This window comes from Boeremia exigua (assembly GCF_020726555.1).
Source record: "Boeremia exigua strain MPI-SDFR-AT-0100 chromosome Unknown C7974scaffold_11, whole genome shotgun sequence".
Taxonomy (NCBI): domain Eukaryota; kingdom Fungi; phylum Ascomycota; class Dothideomycetes; order Pleosporales; family Didymellaceae; genus Boeremia; species Boeremia exigua.
Genome location: NW_025763528.1, coordinates 704,038 through 719,554, shown reverse-complemented (window position 1 = coordinate 719,554; position 15,517 = coordinate 704,038). Strand labels below are relative to the sequence as shown.

At 55.7% G+C, this 15,517-nt stretch overlaps 7 protein-coding genes and 1 non-coding gene across 8 annotated transcripts; 4 read left to right on the top strand and 4 right to left on the bottom strand.

Annotated features, from left to right (window-relative positions):
* Window positions 1-9: 9 nt before the first annotated feature.
* Window positions 10-1,531, bottom strand: C7974DRAFT_319262 (26S protease regulatory subunit 6A; the record flags this gene model as incomplete). Its single annotated transcript, XM_046138705.1, has 3 exons — window positions 10-665; window positions 720-1,135; window positions 1,212-1,531. 3 exons carry the CDS (start codon window positions 1,529-1,531, stop codon window positions 10-12), a joined length of 1,392 nt encoding a protein of 463 aa, XP_045993327.1.
* Window positions 1,532-2,206: 675 nt separating this feature from the next.
* On the top strand, window positions 2,207-4,088 carry C7974DRAFT_46053 (RNA polymerase II transcription factor B subunit 2). Its single transcript, XM_046146143.1, has 3 exons — window positions 2,207-2,499; window positions 2,551-3,089; window positions 3,147-4,088. Exons 1-3 carry the CDS (start codon window positions 2,373-2,375, stop codon window positions 3,879-3,881), a joined length of 1,401 nt encoding a protein of 466 aa, XP_045993326.1. The 5' UTR covers window positions 2,207-2,372; the 3' UTR covers window positions 3,882-4,088.
* Window positions 4,050-8,597, bottom strand: C7974DRAFT_342689 (uncharacterized protein). Its single transcript, XM_046139304.1, has 3 exons — window positions 8,158-8,597; window positions 4,629-8,111; window positions 4,050-4,578 (listed from the first exon to the last, which is right to left on the bottom strand). Exons 1-3 carry the CDS (start codon window positions 8,507-8,509, stop codon window positions 4,103-4,105), a joined length of 4,311 nt encoding a protein of 1,436 aa, XP_045993325.1. The 5' UTR covers window positions 8,510-8,597; the 3' UTR covers window positions 4,050-4,102.
* A 131-nt stretch (window positions 8,598-8,728) lies between these two features.
* Window positions 8,729-9,484, top strand: C7974DRAFT_318820 (NADH-ubiquinone oxidoreductase-like protein 21 kDa subunit; the record flags this gene model as incomplete). The annotated part of the gene is made up of 4 exons (XM_046138669.1): window positions 8,729-8,800; window positions 8,859-8,875; window positions 8,929-9,134; window positions 9,201-9,484. The coding sequence occupies 4 exons, from the start codon at window positions 8,729-8,731 to the stop codon at window positions 9,482-9,484; spliced, it is 579 nt and encodes a 192-aa protein (XP_045993324.1).
* A 127-nt stretch (window positions 9,485-9,611) lies between these two features.
* Window positions 9,612-10,802, bottom strand: C7974DRAFT_318422 (uncharacterized protein; the record flags this gene model as incomplete). Its single annotated transcript, XM_046138653.1, has 2 exons — window positions 9,612-10,355; window positions 10,407-10,802. 2 exons carry the CDS (start codon window positions 10,800-10,802, stop codon window positions 9,612-9,614), a joined length of 1,140 nt encoding a protein of 379 aa, XP_045993323.1.
* A 611-nt stretch (window positions 10,803-11,413) lies between these two features.
* On the top strand, window positions 11,414-11,495 carry C7974DRAFT_t104. Its single transcript has one exon. It is a non-coding gene; the product is annotated as a tRNA-Arg (tRNA).
* Window positions 11,496-11,564: 69 nt separating this feature from the next.
* Window positions 11,565-12,978, top strand: C7974DRAFT_401913 (acyl-coenzyme A thioesterase-like protein 13). Its single transcript, XM_046142637.1, has 6 exons — window positions 11,565-11,861; window positions 11,910-11,950; window positions 12,006-12,018; window positions 12,078-12,143; window positions 12,193-12,373; window positions 12,425-12,978. The coding sequence occupies exons 1-6, from the start codon at window positions 11,835-11,837 to the stop codon at window positions 12,580-12,582; spliced, it is 486 nt and encodes a 161-aa protein (XP_045993322.1). The 5' UTR covers window positions 11,565-11,834; the 3' UTR covers window positions 12,583-12,978.
* A 5-nt stretch (window positions 12,979-12,983) lies between these two features.
* Window positions 12,984-15,345, bottom strand: C7974DRAFT_45962 (voltage-dependent anion channel-domain-containing protein). The gene is made up of 2 exons (XM_046146113.1): window positions 14,199-15,345; window positions 12,984-14,001 (listed from the first exon to the last, which is right to left on the bottom strand). Exons 1-2 carry the CDS (start codon window positions 15,020-15,022, stop codon window positions 13,092-13,094), a joined length of 1,734 nt encoding a protein of 577 aa, XP_045993321.1. The 5' UTR covers window positions 15,023-15,345; the 3' UTR covers window positions 12,984-13,091.
* Between the last annotated feature and the right edge of the window lie 172 nt (window positions 15,346-15,517).

The window sequence follows — 15,517 nt, the reverse complement described above, 5'->3', positions numbered from 1 at the left end:
CCTACGCACTTAGGCATAGAAGTTGACAGTATCCTTCTTCTTCGCCTGTACCTCAGCAATAGCATCGACGTAATGCTCGTGGCTGATCTTGTGCTGACCCGATCGCAGAGCAATCATACCAGCCTCAACGCAGACAGCCTTGAGCTGCGCACCGCCGAACTCATCGGTACTGCGCGCCAGTTCCTGCCAGTTGACACCCTCATCGACGGTCATCTTTCGCGAGTGAATGCGCATGATCTGAGCGCGGGCTTCTTCGTTGGGCAGCGGGAACTCGATCTTCCTGTCCAGACGACCAGAACGGAGCAGAGCGGGATCCAGGACGTCGACACGGTTGGTCGCAGCGAGAACCTTGACGCGGTCGTCGGATGCGAAACCGTCAAGCTGGTTGAGAAGCTCCAACATAGTTCGCTGGACTTCGCGGTCACCAGACTTCTCAGAGTCGAAACGTTTTGTGCCTACGGCGTCGAGCTCGTCGATGAAGATAATTGAGGGTGCCTTCTCCTTGGCTAGGGCAAAGCAGTCGCGCACCAATTTTGCTCCGTCTCCTATGAACATTTGCACGAGTTGCGGGCCTGCGAGCTTGAGGAAGGTGGCGTCAGTCTGCGCGGCGCATGCTCGAGCGAGAAGAGTCTTGCCGGTACCAGGAGGACCGTACATCAGTGCACCTGTAGTTGTTAGTAAAAAGCTATCGCGGTGCCAATAGTAGCGGCGAAACATACCCTTTGGCGCCTTGATGCCGATCTTCTTGAACCGCTCGGCCTCCTTCATGGGCCAGACAACGGCCTCCACCAACTCCTCGATCTGCTTGTCCAACCCACCAACATCTGTGTACTTTTCTGTGGGCTTCTCGTCGACTTCCATTGCCTTCACTCGGCTATCGTACTCGGCGGGGAGTGTGTCGAGAACAAGGTACGAATCCTTATTCACACCAATTAGGTCACCCGGCTTGAGCTTTTCGTGGTCTACCAGACCGATGAGGGGCAGGAAGATGGTCTGTCTCGTGGATGTCTTGATGACCGCTGACTTGCCCACGCGCGTGGCGTCGAGGTCGATGTTTGCACCCTCTTCCTTAGCCTCCGCTTCGACGTCTAGGTCCAGAATCTCAACAACGTTGCCAACAAGGTATGGCAGCTGTCTGTAAAGCGTTAGTATATCCGCCACCTTCACTGCCACCTTCACCGGGTGCGCCCATGACAATGTTGTATACATACCTGTTGTTCTCGATCTTGTCTAGGTTGTCCCTGATCTTCTCGTTCATGGACGCTTTCTCGTGTGTGAGCCTCTGGAACTCGCTCTTCATGATGCGCATGTCGTTCTCCAATAACCGTCTCCGCGCGACGATGTCTCGTGTGCTGGAGTTCAGAATCTCCTCGTCGAGCGGCTCCTCCTCAGGCTCAGCATCCTCCATATCTGCATCGCCGTCGGCCTTCTTTCCGTCCTTGCCAGCGTCCCCATCTTTCTTGTTATCTTCGTCCTTCTTCTCTTCCTTCTCGTGGCGCTCGAGATCGTCGAGATCCTCAAGGGTAGACATGGTGGCGGCGTGAGGCGGGGCGGATGTCGTGTATGATAATCGGGGAGAGTAACTCTGATATCAGCTACAATGTGGGAACGACCCGAGAAGGCGTTGCTGGTGGAGGGATCGGATCGGCGGGGTGTTGATGTAAGCTGTTTGGGAGGCAGCTATGGGTGACGAAGTGAAGCTCCCGCGGTTACTCCGGTCTTGGCGCGTCTGGGTGGAAGCTTCCCGATTGAGGCGATTACTTTCACATTACCAGGTTCAACAACGATCTCACCACAACTGCTAGCAATGTCTAGGCCGCACAATATGACCGTCTCGATTCAGTCTGCAGCGTGTTCTATGGAGAATAAGATAACAAGCATGACCAGACCATGTACTGTGGTCTGCAAGACCTGCTTATGAAAGCCCCGCAGCAGCATACACTGTTCCACGCGATTTAAGGCCATAGTAGTCTGAATCTCTTTCAGCTCGCACATTACTTGCACAGCTTTTGTCGTGCACATGTGATGTCTTCCATACATTCAATTGTGCTGCGATGAGCCGCATGTTCATGCTTCCTTGAACTAGTCTCAAAGCGGGGCGACATCATCACGACTCTTTTTTGGTAGATTACCTGCGCTTGACTGGGGTTCTTTGTTGATGCTCAGTTCTGTAGCCCATTGGCTGTGCTAAAGCTGAGCTGGATCTTACGAAAATGCCAAGCGACTGATCGGACGTGCCTGAATACAATCTATGGACTGTTGACCTGCACCTTTCGCAACCCTCACCGCGTAGTTGACGCGTCTGGTCCGCCGTCTTGCTCCAAGACGATGATAGTTCGATAGCACGCCGACTTAACCTCCTAATCGCGACCATGTCCGCGCCGTCCTCCTCTCAGTCGCTCGAATACCTCCAGGGTCTGCCTCTGCAGACGCACCGGAAGCTCTATGAGGCACCAGCAACAGTGCTGGCGGTGTATCGCTGCATGCTGCCGCACTTGGGTGGGTTTAGCAAGCATGGGAACTGAAGTTCTAACCACTGACCTAATATAGCAAAGACACTCGTCATGGCGATGATCTATATGCCCACGTCTTTCCCCGATGCCCAGCTCAAAGCTTGGTTCAAACCAGGCGCCACTCGAGAGAAAGAGCAGGCCCTGTTCATCCTCGCACAACTCCACATTCTCGACACCACGAAACAAGACGACGGCACGAGATCACACTCGCTTTCGCCAGGCTTCAAGCGCAGCCTACGTCACGCGTTGGAGGGCTCGGGACAGGATGGCTCGTTTGGTGTGTCTGCCACGAAAGAGGAGAGTAGGGGCGAGAAGAGGGTTAGCGCCGAATATCTGGACGAGTACGCACGAGCGCAGTGGGAGACGATTCTCTTCTACATGGTCGGCAGTGCTGCGGGTGTGTCCGTGAGATCCGACATCCCAGCAGGGACCAAGAAGTTGCTGCATGCTGGAGATCTTGTCAGGTCATATCATGGTGGCCCAAGAATTACAAAGGAGGGATTCACATTCGTTTTGCAAGAAACGAATGCCCAGGTCTGGAACCTGCTGATTGTGTACCTGAAAATGGTCAACGATGTGAGCATGGCCAACGATCCCCCCAGCATGGAAACGCGAGTTGCTAACACTCAGCAGCTTGGCATGAACGAGACGGACGTCCTTTCTTTCCTGTTCATGCTTGGATCTCTCGAACTCGGCCAGGCCTACTCGACCTCCACCCTCTCCCCCACGCAACTCCAAATGCTGGACGACCTCTCCGCAATGGGCATCGTCTTCCGCTCCTCCAAAGATGCCAAGGTCTTCTACCCTACGCGGCTCGCCACAACCCTGACCTCTGAATCCGGCGGCCTCAACACCACCGGCGGCACCACCACCGGCAGCCCCAACGCCTCAAACAAGGGCTTCATCATCATCGAGACAAACTACCGCCTCTACGCCTACACAGACTCCCTGATCCAGATCGCCATCATCTCGCTGTTCTGCAAGCTGCAGCACCGCTTCCCCAACCTCATCTCTGGCAAACTCACAAAGGAGTCCGTCCACAAAGCCGTGTCCGCGGGGATTACCTCGCAGCAGATCATCTCGTATCTGACGACCTACGCGCACCCGCAGATGCAGAAGAACAAGACGTTCATCCCGCCCACCGTCATGGACCAGATCCGGCTGTGGGAGTACGAGGGCGAGCGCGTCGAGACCGAGGACGGGTATCTGATGCGCGAGTTCGCGAGCCAGGCGGAGTACAACGATGTCAAGAAGTACGCGGACGCGTGCGGGGTGTTGAGATGGAGCAACGACGAGAAGCGCATGTTCTTCATCAGCCATGTCGAGCAGGTGAGTGCGTATCTGAAGAGCAAAAAGGGCCCGCGGTAGCGCTCCGTTTTGATTTGGAGCGCGGGGCAGGGACATGCGGCATGGACGGCGCACGGCGTACTGGGAATACCACATGAGTTATGGGACATGGTTCTGTAGGTGAACGAAAGGCATGACGGCATGCTTTAGTATTGGTATCTTTATATAAACACAACAAATCAAACAGAATATATCCACTTGCCACACCAACGCCGCGAAATGTCTTTTGTGACGCTGCACACCTACTCCTCGTCTTCATCCCTATCGGGCCCGAAATCCTCCACCTGCTCCTCAGGCACGAGTACCATCTCCTCGCGATCCACATCCTCATCGCCCCCATCCAGCATCCTCACCTCCCTCGTGGGCAGGCTGCCACCGCCCTTCTTGAGCGCCTCGATCTTCGCTGCGGTAATACCTCGCACATACTCCTCAAGATGCTCATAGCCCTGCATGACCGCCTCGCCCTGCACCGCAGCATCGGGATCGGTACACACCGGCCGTGCGGTTTCACCGTGCATCTCGCCCGTGACGAGTGCCAGATCGTCGGGCCGCGTAAACAGCACGTCGAAGGCGGGTTTCAGCTCGAACACAGCTTCGAACACGCTGCGGCGACCCAGGATGTACAGGCCCAGGCGGGCGCGGGACAGCGCGACAGTCAGGCGGCGGATGTCGCGCAGGTAGCCGATGGACTTTGTGCGGACAAGGGAGAGGATGATGACTGCGGCTGTTAGTATAACTCGTTTAAATCTCATGTAGGAGGGGACGTACAGTCATTCTGCTCGCCCTGGTACTTATCGACGGTAGCGACCATCTTGGGGCGGCCGAAGAAGGGGTGATCCCTGCACTTAGAGTTGAGGATATCGTTGATGAGGCCGCGCTGGCCGGCGTATGTGGTCAGGATAGTGATTTTATGCGCGGGGTAGTTGAGCAGGCGCATGTACATGAACAGAGCGACTGCGTACTCGGCCTCGCCCAGGTTGACGATCCAGTGCGGTGTTGGCTCGGTTTCGCCGCGGCCCTTGTAGTCGGGCACGTTGATGAACTGGTACTCGTGCTTGAAGCCTGCGTTGGCGATTTGAAAGTCGGGCGTAGACAGGACCGTGGGCAGGTTGGTGAGAGCCGGGTAGCGCCACTTGTACAGTTCCGCGATGGAAGGGCGGGCACGGCCCTGCTGGTCGAGCATGATGGTAGGCACGCCGAGTCGGACGAGGCGCTGAAAGAGGGACTGCTCGAGGTTTGCGTATTGTCTGAACGCGAGATTTTGGATGATGGGCGAGTTCTGGAGATGATCACCGCAAAGAACAATGCGCTGAAGAGGCAGCTCACCGTCCTTGGGGTTCTGAAGGGCAAGCGGAATGAAGTTCTCGATTTCCGTAATCTGCGCAGCTTCTTCCATAATCACGTTGTCGTAGTGGAAACCAAGCGACGATATCTCCTGCCTCCGCATGGCGGCGTGTGTGGAGGTCATGGCGATGATGCGTGCTTCCTTCACAAGAAGATAGTTTGCCTTGTCGCGAGGGCTTCGCAGGATCTCAAACGGACGGATGTCCTCGAGTTCTGCGAATATCTTCTCAACATGGCGGTAACAGCCTTGAGCAACGTCAAGTAGCTGTTCGCGGCTTGCCTCAGGTGGGAACAAGGGCTGAGGCGCATTCACGAAGTAGTCTTTGAGAGGGAACTCGGCAACTATTTGCTCAACACTGGCCTCCTCAGACGTGACGGTGTCCCAATACTGCGTCCACGCTGGCTTGACGTAGACAAGATTGAAATAATCTGCCGTCTCGCAAGTACTGCCATGGGCACCAGGCGCACCAAAGTTCTTCGCAAGACGATCGACCTCTGCCAAGTAGTATGTACCCCTCTCGAGGAAAGATTCTACCCTGCCATGCTTGCTGTAGCTGGCTTCAGTGTCAAGGTCCTCCTCTCCGTGGCCAAGACGCAGCAAGTGTCGCTCGTCGATATCGAGTGCGACGATCTTCTGGAACAGCTGGTTTAGCGCCTGATTGCTGTGCGCAATAAGCAATGTTCGTTGGTCCGGGAAGTTGTGGTAGATATTGGAGATAATCTGGGTCGCAACGTCCGTCTTTCCGGTTCCCGGCGGGCCGAGTACCACCGTAAGACCAGGCTGGGTGCCAGAAGTGATGGCCTCGACCTGCGCAGGGGTGAATCTCACTGCGTTCTGCTTGATGGCATCTGCAGGGTAAGGACCCATGTTCGGCGGCTTGTATGTGGAGACATGCAGGGACTCGTGTGCAGGCTGCGGCACCTCGACCTGATCACGACGCCGCTTCTTGGATGGTTTGGCCGGCGCGGCTGCTGGCTCTGCAGCTGCAGGGTACTTGACGACGTATGGTGGTCCAAACGCACCCTGTGCATCGTCTGCAGGCTCGATTGTCTTTCCAGGCAAAGATTCGACTAGATGCTGCCAGTTCAGGAAAGTGTCCCGGAAGTCAATAGACTGGAGGCGATTGGGTAGGCGGGCGTAGGTTGCGGACGCAGGATCCCCGTAACCTAGAAAGACTTCCTGCAGCCACGACGGGGCTGGAATGTCGGACAGAGTCAGACGCTTGATTGACTCGAGAATGGGAAGGAAGTTGTTCTCTCGCCCCTTTCGGCGAGCGATCATGTTGATGTGCTCGTAGATGTTGGGACGGCCCTCGGCGACGTGATCCATGTCGGTCTGATATTGCTTTGCATCGATGTGGACGACAAGTCGTCGTGACCGTGCACGAGGTGCAAAGTCGCCGTTCTGTGTCTGGTCGCGCAAAGGTCTGCCGTTGTCGTCCAGCACTTGGACAACCTGTGCACACCTCAGCCTCTGGAGACCAGCTTGTTCACCTGTGCTCGCACTGTGGCCGTTGCTCATGGGTGCATCGTCCTTGCCTTCCACGGTAAGGAGGAACACCACGTCGCCCGGCCTCAAAGACTCCCACTCTCTGCGCACTGGAATTTGCAAACGACTGACGTCTAGAACGATCTCTGCGCGCACATAAGCAGGATGCTCTTCGCCAACTTTGGAGGGTGCAACATCGACGATGCCTGGCGCGTTGATGGGTATCGACATCCTGGAAAAGCCACCAAACTTTATGTTGACGCCCTTCCCTCGCGGCTGCACGCGCTTGACCACATCCTCCATATCTTTCCGAATACCGTAGAATGATTCGGCGCGGTACAAGATATACGATCTCCACAGGAAGTCGCCCATTGTGAGATATTGCAGATTCAGCTTTGGTATTGCGAGAGGTCTTGATCCGTTGTATGACTCGTTTCGCAGGAAGGTGGTCTCATAGAGAATCTTTTCTGTCGGCAGGACGGACATGTCGCGGATAGTGTCCTTGAAGATAGGCCTCTGCTCGACCAGCGAGACGAGAGTTTCCATGTGGAAAGTCCGGTCACGCACCAAGAAGGTAGTGCTGGGGTATGTCGTTCGAAGACCCATGAGGGAGCAGAGTTCTTTAAGTTCGTCGTCATCCAGTGCGCGCAAATGCCCGTCAAGCTCCTCGCGATTTCCGATGCTGCCGAAGTTTGCCAGAGCCATCAGTTGCAGCTTTTCTTGATACGCTCCATAGCCTATCCGTTGCAACTTCGCTAGGGTGTCGTAGTGCTGCTGGTCGTATTCCAGCTTCGACAGCTGCTTGCCGGTCTGATCCTCGATTGCGAAGTGGGTGAAGTGACTGAGCAGACTGAACAGATCGCGGAAGAGGCCGTTGTCCTCATCTGCAAACATGGGCGATAGTCTGATGGCGGGCAGCAGATTTAGATCCTTCAACAGCGTGTTGACATATCTCCTGGTTGGCAGTTGACTTTGCAGGTCGGTGAGGAGCTCCACAAAACGCTCGCAATAGACCAGATTGTCGCTCATCTCTTGCTTCGTGCTGCTGTTGTACATGCGATCTATGAAGTCCAGGACCAGTGTGTATAGCCAGGACCGCTCGAAGCGCAGCCGGGCTTGTAGTGTCTCGTCTGCAGCTTCGTATCTCTTGGCCGAGGCGCGCCACGCCTTGCGCAGCATCTGGTGCTCCTCAAAGTGGTGCTCGCGCACTACGTCCGAGTGCAGGTTGTGCCATACGGATATGCCAACGAGAGGCGCACACTCTTTGCGCACGAGACCGCTGTCCAGCGACTGGAATGCGCCGATGACGAAGGAAACCAGCTGCGTCCGCACCTTCATAGGCTGCGAGGGGTCGACGGTCATGGACAGAATGCGGCGAAAGAACGAGGAGAATTCGGCGGGCTGGGTTGTGAAGTGTTCTGGAGCATGTCAGCAGTGGTACCACGAGGCAAGCTGCATACGTACCCCACGACGGCAGATTCTCCCTCCTCTTGACATTGACCATCAGCGCCAGCAGGAGATGGTGGTAGTTAGAGGCGTCCTCGGTGAAGCCTGGCCACAGATAGCGCTCCAGCAGCTGCAGGTTCTCCAGCACCAGCAGCGACGAGTAGGCAAAGTCGACATTCTCCAGCTCGTCCCACAGCTCTTTCTTGAGGACCTCAGGGCGCACTTTGGGCGGCTTCTTTGCAGCGAGCCAGTTCTTCCGAGCCACCTGCGCAAAGTGGTTCTCGCCGTGCAGGTCGGCGACGGTCGGGCGCGCGTGCACGAGGGCGGCGTCGGCGGGCGCGGCGGACGAGGTTGCCTGGATGCCGTCCATGTCGAGGGCAGGCGCGATGCGGTTATCGGGGGAGTCGGGGAGCACCAGTCGCAGGGCGCGCAAGCATGCTGTCGCAGGCGCGTTGCAGACGAGCAGCGCTTGGCACTCAAAAGTTCCATCCGCGGGATGACGGGCGCGCTGGAGCTCGGACGGCACTTGCCGACCTCACTCCTCTCACAAGCCTCACAGCCAGCACGCCGCGCCCCGCCCACAACCACCATGTCTTCGCAGGACGCCGCTGTCAGGCACCAGGCCGTTGTGCCGGACAAGGTCCCCACCGGAGAGTACCCAGTAAGCAATTGCGGCCCTGCCCGCTGCGCAATGGGCGCCCGTGGCTAACGCGCTGCAGCTTATCGACAATGACCCGTATGCCTCCCTCCGCTGCCTGCCCCCGCCTGCGCGCCGTACTGACAGGACAGCCACATCTCGCGCGTCTTTCGCTACGTCCGCCCCTCGGACTGGGCCGCGGGCGCTGCCGTGGGCGCCATCAGCCCCGGTCTGATGCTGTACTGGGAGCAGGTCTCGCCCTCGTTTGTGGGCAAGGGCGGCTTTGCGCCCGTCATGCGCCTGAGCGGTGCTGTCGGCGTCGCTGGCGCCATCATCTTCGCCTACTCGCGGTCCGCATGTACGTGCTCGCTCGACATGAGCAATTGGCGAGTGCTGATTGGCCGGCCGTGCTAACAAGAGACAGCCCGCTTCTACGGCGCCCGCGAGAACCGCCGCGAGGTCGAGATGGACATGCGCGAGATGGTCGACCGCGTCAAGCGCGGCGAGCCGCTGTACGGCACCTCCGAGATGAGCGAGTACCTGCAGGGAGTCGCGCACAGGAACTCGCGCTACGCAGCCACATTCTCCCACGTCCTGCCGTGGCCCAACCTGGTCAACCACCCCTACCACGGCGTCGACACTGCCAAGTACTACCGCCAGGCCGAGCTGGAGCTCGAGCAGGAGAAGAACGTCCCCGCCAGGCGCTAGATTATATCACGCAGAAAAGAAAATATACCAGGCGCTTTCTTTGGTCGCAGCAGCTGTACATATGTCTCAAAGAGCCAAACAGGATGTATCAACATGATTTCTTTGCTTCTTGACGAGCTGACATGCTCTATGAGCTCACCAGACTCTCCAAAACCCTCTCCTGTTTCCACCTCACCATCTTATATCGACTGATCCAGTCGTCCCTATTGATGTAGCCGCCACAAATTCGCCTCTTGCCCGTGAAGCTACTCCGCCCATGCAACACCCTCCAATTATCAAAAATCACCACTCTCCCTGGCACCAACTTGTTCCAGTACTCATTCTCCTTCTTCTTCAGCAGCGCATCAAACTTGCGCGCCGCATCATACCACTTCTCTACCTGCTCGAGCGGCAACTCCACACCCGCGCGATCTGATGAGTTCCAGCGCACCCGCAGCAGATCCCCCGTCATGGGGTCGTGCTCCAGCACGGGGAACCCGCGGTACGGCTGGATACTAATGCCCTCGTTGCCCGACGCATGGGCGTGCACATTGACGGTACTCAGGACACGATACGCGGCGATGTCTTCGTGCCGCAGCTGCTCGGCGACGTTGAACCCGTCGACGAGCAGCGACGCGCCGCCCTCGCCTTCCGTGTGCGACAGCAGGTGGAACGCCTGCAGGCCCGCCGGGTCCGAAAAGTACGTGTTGTCCGTGTGGGCTTCGAGCGCGATGTTCGTGTACGCCGTGTCCTGCGAGGCCAGGTCCGCGGTGAAGTCGTAGAAGCCGCCGTAGTGCGTTTCGCGGATGAAGGCGATGCTGCGCAGAAGCGCCTCTGTAGCCTCGGGGGTGTCGGAAGGGGTGTTGTCGACGTAACAGAAGCCATCTCTGCGCTGGTGGGTGTTAGCAGGGGTTTTACCGGTAGTGTGGGACTTGAGGCGTACAATGGCAGAGAGCACGGCGCGGAGGCGTTTTTCTGGGGCTTCTGCGTAGGGTACTATGGGGGGTTCGGACGCAATGGTTGAGTCCCAAAGTTTTGGAGTGAGGAGGCCTTGACGCACGATGGATCGTCGCTCGAAGTCTGTGGTTGCGTCGCAGAGGGATGACTGGCCGTACGTGCTCTTGTGGCCATCGCTCCAATTGACGTTGATGGTGCCTTCGATGACCGACATCGATTCGATAGACACATCCTTGGGAATCGCAAAGGTGTCATGGAGTCTCTGCTTGGTTGACTCATGCAGGCAGCTGCTACACTGGCAATTGTCTCTCAGCCAGATATTGGGGATAGTCGTTCCCCTCACAACAAGCTTCTTGTCAGAAACAGCCACGTTAGCAAGCATTGGCCCAGGAGGCATTGTGTGCAATACTCCTAATTCCCGATTTGTGGATTTTAGGCTTGGATTTTGTTGGATGTCAACGCGAACCCTCTTCGTTTCCTCTGATTTGACCGTAGCTGTAGACTGGAGACGAACTTGACTGAACATTGGTAGCTTCTGCACAATGTCAATAATGCTGGCGAGCGCTGTCGATGCAACCTACCGTCTGAGCATGTCTCGTGACCATCCGGGCACTCTGCGAGCAGCGGAGAGCGTGCATTGCATGCATTGCAGGCATCACGGACCACGGGCGTGATCTCAATGGGATAATTAATGGAAGTATTCGATTAGACCTGTTCAGCTTGTTGGCTGTGATGCAATTGGTTTGGATGCTACAAACGTGCCAAGTAGCTGGCCAGACGTTGGGTGTGGTAGGCTGGGGTGGGGCGGAGTGGGGCGCTGTTCATACTTGGCGCGTCATCGATCGTTGCTGCTTACAATATCTTTCGCTACTCCCGGCTCGATACTAGGCTCTGAGCCACTCGGAAAGTGCTCATCTCAATGTGGTAGAGATGGTACCTGTATTTCACCTCATATAGAATACAGCTAGCTTCCCAAAGTTTCATCAAATCGTAGGCACCATGGCCTAATGGTAAGGCGTTGCTTTCCGGCTAACTACCCTGGCAAAGATTATGGGTTCGAGTCCCATTGGTGTCGTTTGTGCATCTTTTTGCATTTTAAATCTTCTTTTTGCTCTTTGTTTGCGATAGTTGGTGGTGTTGTGAGGCTGACAAGGTTGTGAACCTCGGAAGGCGCTCGCGTTAGCGCCTGCCGTTGAACCACCTAACCCAACGTCGCACACCTCCAACTTTTTTGATCGATCGGACTTCTCGGCAACTCTTTCATATCTTACTCTATTGCAATTGAACCTGTACAAGAGAGAATTGCAACGAGACTGTCAATCCTGTTCGCCTGATACGAGCTTCCTTATCATAAGCAATTGCCGTGCAGGACAACTATTGTCACTCTTTCGATATCTCGGGCAAAGCTGCAAAGATGCCTGTGCTCAAGTTTGTCAGATCCGTAAGTTTTTATGCTACTTTTAGGGGAACATCACTGATCAATTGACAGGTTTGGGAATCATTCCGCGCCAATTCCGGGCTGGAGCCAAGGTACGCGGTGTTGATCTCGAAGTGGACATCGAAGCTAACAAATGCATCCAAACAGACTACTGGACGGCGTATGTTTCAATCTATTCTACCTGGTTATGTATACTTGAAGGTTGACCGTCTCCTCCAGCTACGCGTAACCTCCGCATCCCCTGGCCGCGTTAAGTTCGAGCTCGACATCCAAAAAGAACACACTGTATGCCATTGCTATTGAAACATCTCCTCGAATACTCACCTTGAATCAGAACCGCCTCAATATCCTTCATGGTGGCACAATAGCCAGCATGGTCGACCTCGGCGGCTCCCTCGCCGTGGCATCACGCGGCCTCTTCGCCACCGGCGTATCCACCGATCTTAATGTGACCTACTTGTCGTCTGGTGGTCAGATTGGGGATCTGATCAAGGCGGAGGTAACGTGTGATAAGTGTGCGTTGTGACCTGCGTGTGTGAGTTCGATGTGATACTGACGATGAGTAGTTGGCAAGACGCTGGCGTATACGTCGATCCATTTTAGTAACAGTAAGGGCGAGGTATTTGCCAGAGGGAGCCATACGAAGTACGTGGCGCTGGCATGGAAAGATCCTAACAATATTGTGGAGGAGTTGTCGCCGAAGAAGGGTGGAAAGAAGGAGTAGTAGCAGGATCGCGGACGATGAGACGATATTCCCTCTTGTGAATGTAAGGGGGATCTTGGGTTGTTTCAGAATCCACTGGTCCTGTGTAGCTTGTGTGTCTAATGAAGAGAGCTACACTGACGTCGTCCACGTTAGTGCGTGAGAAGAAACGATCACAGGTTACATAGCATGGATCCAAACAACACCTCAGCCTGCATTCAGAGGGATGGAGCAAAGGAATGCGCTGTCGTCCTTCGTCATCCTGGTTGCGTTGCCTATGTAACATATATATGCTTATCCGAGAACAAGGTAGATTCAGCCGACACTGACGTCCTCCACGCAAGTAAGAGATCACGGGTGACGTACCATAAATCCAAACACTTCAGCCCGTATTGATGAGATACATATAGTGGTCAGATATCGGGACTTCGCTGCCTCATTCGTCTTCGTTACTGACTCGGAATCAAGTGTGGTCAAGCAGCATTGTCTTGGATACGTGGAGGAACATTCTTCTATTAAAGTAGTAAGCCTTACCTCTCATGGCCTGCAAAACTCCACTGTCTTCTCCTCTGCCCAGCATCAGTCTGCGATCGAGCCGGTTTTGCAGTTCCACTTGACCCTTCCAACCCTCGACGACTGACCGTCCTCACAATCCTGTCCACCGCACTCTCTCCACCATCACCAACCCTCCGCCTCTGCTCATCCGCCGTCTGCTGTTTCCAGCCACCCTCCGTTCGATCCTCCTGCTTCTGCGGCCATAGCACCTGGTGAATGACTACAGCCCTGACGTTCATAACGACGACAAACATCCACATCATAATCAGCGCAATCGTCATTGCACACCCCACGTAGCTAATCACCTTATTCCCATTCAGCGCTCTCGCAATCGCAAACGTCGCCGTCGTGAGCGCCGTATTGGGAAACACGAACGAGTACCACGTCATGGCGAAATCCATCTTGCCCCTTCGCGCACACGACCAGTGCGCTCCCACGCTCACAAAGAAGAACCACAGCGCAAGACCCCATAACCACAAGCCCATGAAATTCGCCATGATCATGCCCACGTGGCCCGCCAGCTCGCCGTTCCCCTCGCCCATGAAGTCCGACGGCACGACGTCGGGCAGCACCTGGCCCATGGTGATGATGCCGGCGATGGTAAAGCCGCTCGGCCCCACGGAGATGAACATGCCCGGACGCAGTGACTCCTTGGGCAGTTTCTGGGTCATCAGCCGGTAGATGAAGGCAGCATAGATCATCAGGCTGACCAGGAAGCCGATGCCCTGCACAATGTAGCCACCCAGAATGATCTGCAGGGCGATTTCCGGGTTGGAGACTTTAGGCGCGAGTGATCCCGCGTGGGGTCCGATGATTAAAAGTGGATAGCATGGGAAGATCCAAATAGGGGTCATCTGGTTAATAGTAAATGTTGTTGTAGACCACCTGTAGGTGTTAGTATACTAGCATATGTTGTGTTGTGAGGTTTAAAGAAAGGGTGGTGAGGTTTGAAGAGAGTAGTGAGGTTAGAAGAGAGAGTAGTGAGGTTAGAAGAGAAGGTAGTGAGGTGGGGAGAGAGTGTAGTGAGGTGGGAAGAGAGAGTAGTGAGGTGGGAAGAGAGAGTAAGGAAATGGATAACCAACATGATCAGATACAGCCCCAGCGAAAACACCACCGCAAGTCCGCAGTCCACCCAAAACAGCACAATCATCACATGCTCCAGCCACTGCTGCTCGCCAATCATCCCGACCCCGTACTGACTAACATTCATCATGATAATTCCAAAACTCACAATCGCCGCCGGGATAAACAGACTCTCGGTCGGATGCAAGAAACTCGCGCGAAACGTGCGCGGATAGAAGTAGAACCGGCAGGAAATCATGCAGACATTGAACGCAAACAGCACCATGTTGCCGATGAAGAAGAGGCAGCCCAGCGCATACAGCCCGTGGAAGCGGAACGGCACCGCGTAGAGGACGTTGGCGATGCCGCCCGTGGCCATGGTCAGGCAGAACCAGGTCCAGGTGAAGTGGCGGATGCGCTCGCGCCAGGGCAGTTTGGCATGGCGGCGGGCGAGCGCGTCGTCGTAGTCGGTGAGGGACTTTTTTTCGTTCTCGGGCAGGCCCTCGTCGGGCCCGGGCACGTTGCCGTTGCCGCCTAGGACAGCGTCGGGTCTGGGGCCTTGGTGGGATCTCATGTCGGGCTGGTCCTCGGCTTTCGTGCTTTCCTCACCGTTGTCGGAGACGGGGGCTTCGGTGGGTTCCGGGTGCGAAGGGGGGAGGTTGACGGCGAGGTCGTCGAAGGGGTCGCGCTCCTGGAGCTGCGGTTGAGGTGTGAGCACGTGAGCATGGTTTCGCCAGCGGCGGCGGTCTGCAGCACTGGAAACAGTATCGATGCTGGCTCTCCGGTCGACATCTGGGGTGGGTGGCAGGCGAGCGGTGTAGAAGGTCTCCTGTCGCTCATTCATTGTCGGGGCGCCCACGTTTGGTAGCGAGCCGCAGAAGCATTGGCGAGAGACAAGTCAAGTGTATGATGACGATGCTTTAGGCTAGGAAAACATTCGGCAAACGGGAGCTAGCGGTTCGACGCGAGACCATGGAGCAATGACGTGTCTTTCTCCAGTCTCGCCGAGCTGTAGTGGTCTGTGGAGTCGCGACTGAAGAAATTCCGAGAAAATATACAACAACATGCCCATGCACATGGGGTAGCACACAAGTGCCCCGCCCTGTCCAATGCGGAAAGATCTGTGAGCATCGCAAAGCAATGTGTAGCAAATCGCGATGCTGAGCATGAAGATAGCGTATCAACAAATCGACTAAGGATCCGAGCTTGCCGTGATAAGTCCGAAGCCCTGTCAAACGTCAACATTCAACAATGCAGAACTGAATGGTGGCCATAGATGACGGTAGCTTATCACCGTTTGAATTGATACAATCGAGTAAAAAGTTGATGCATGACTCGT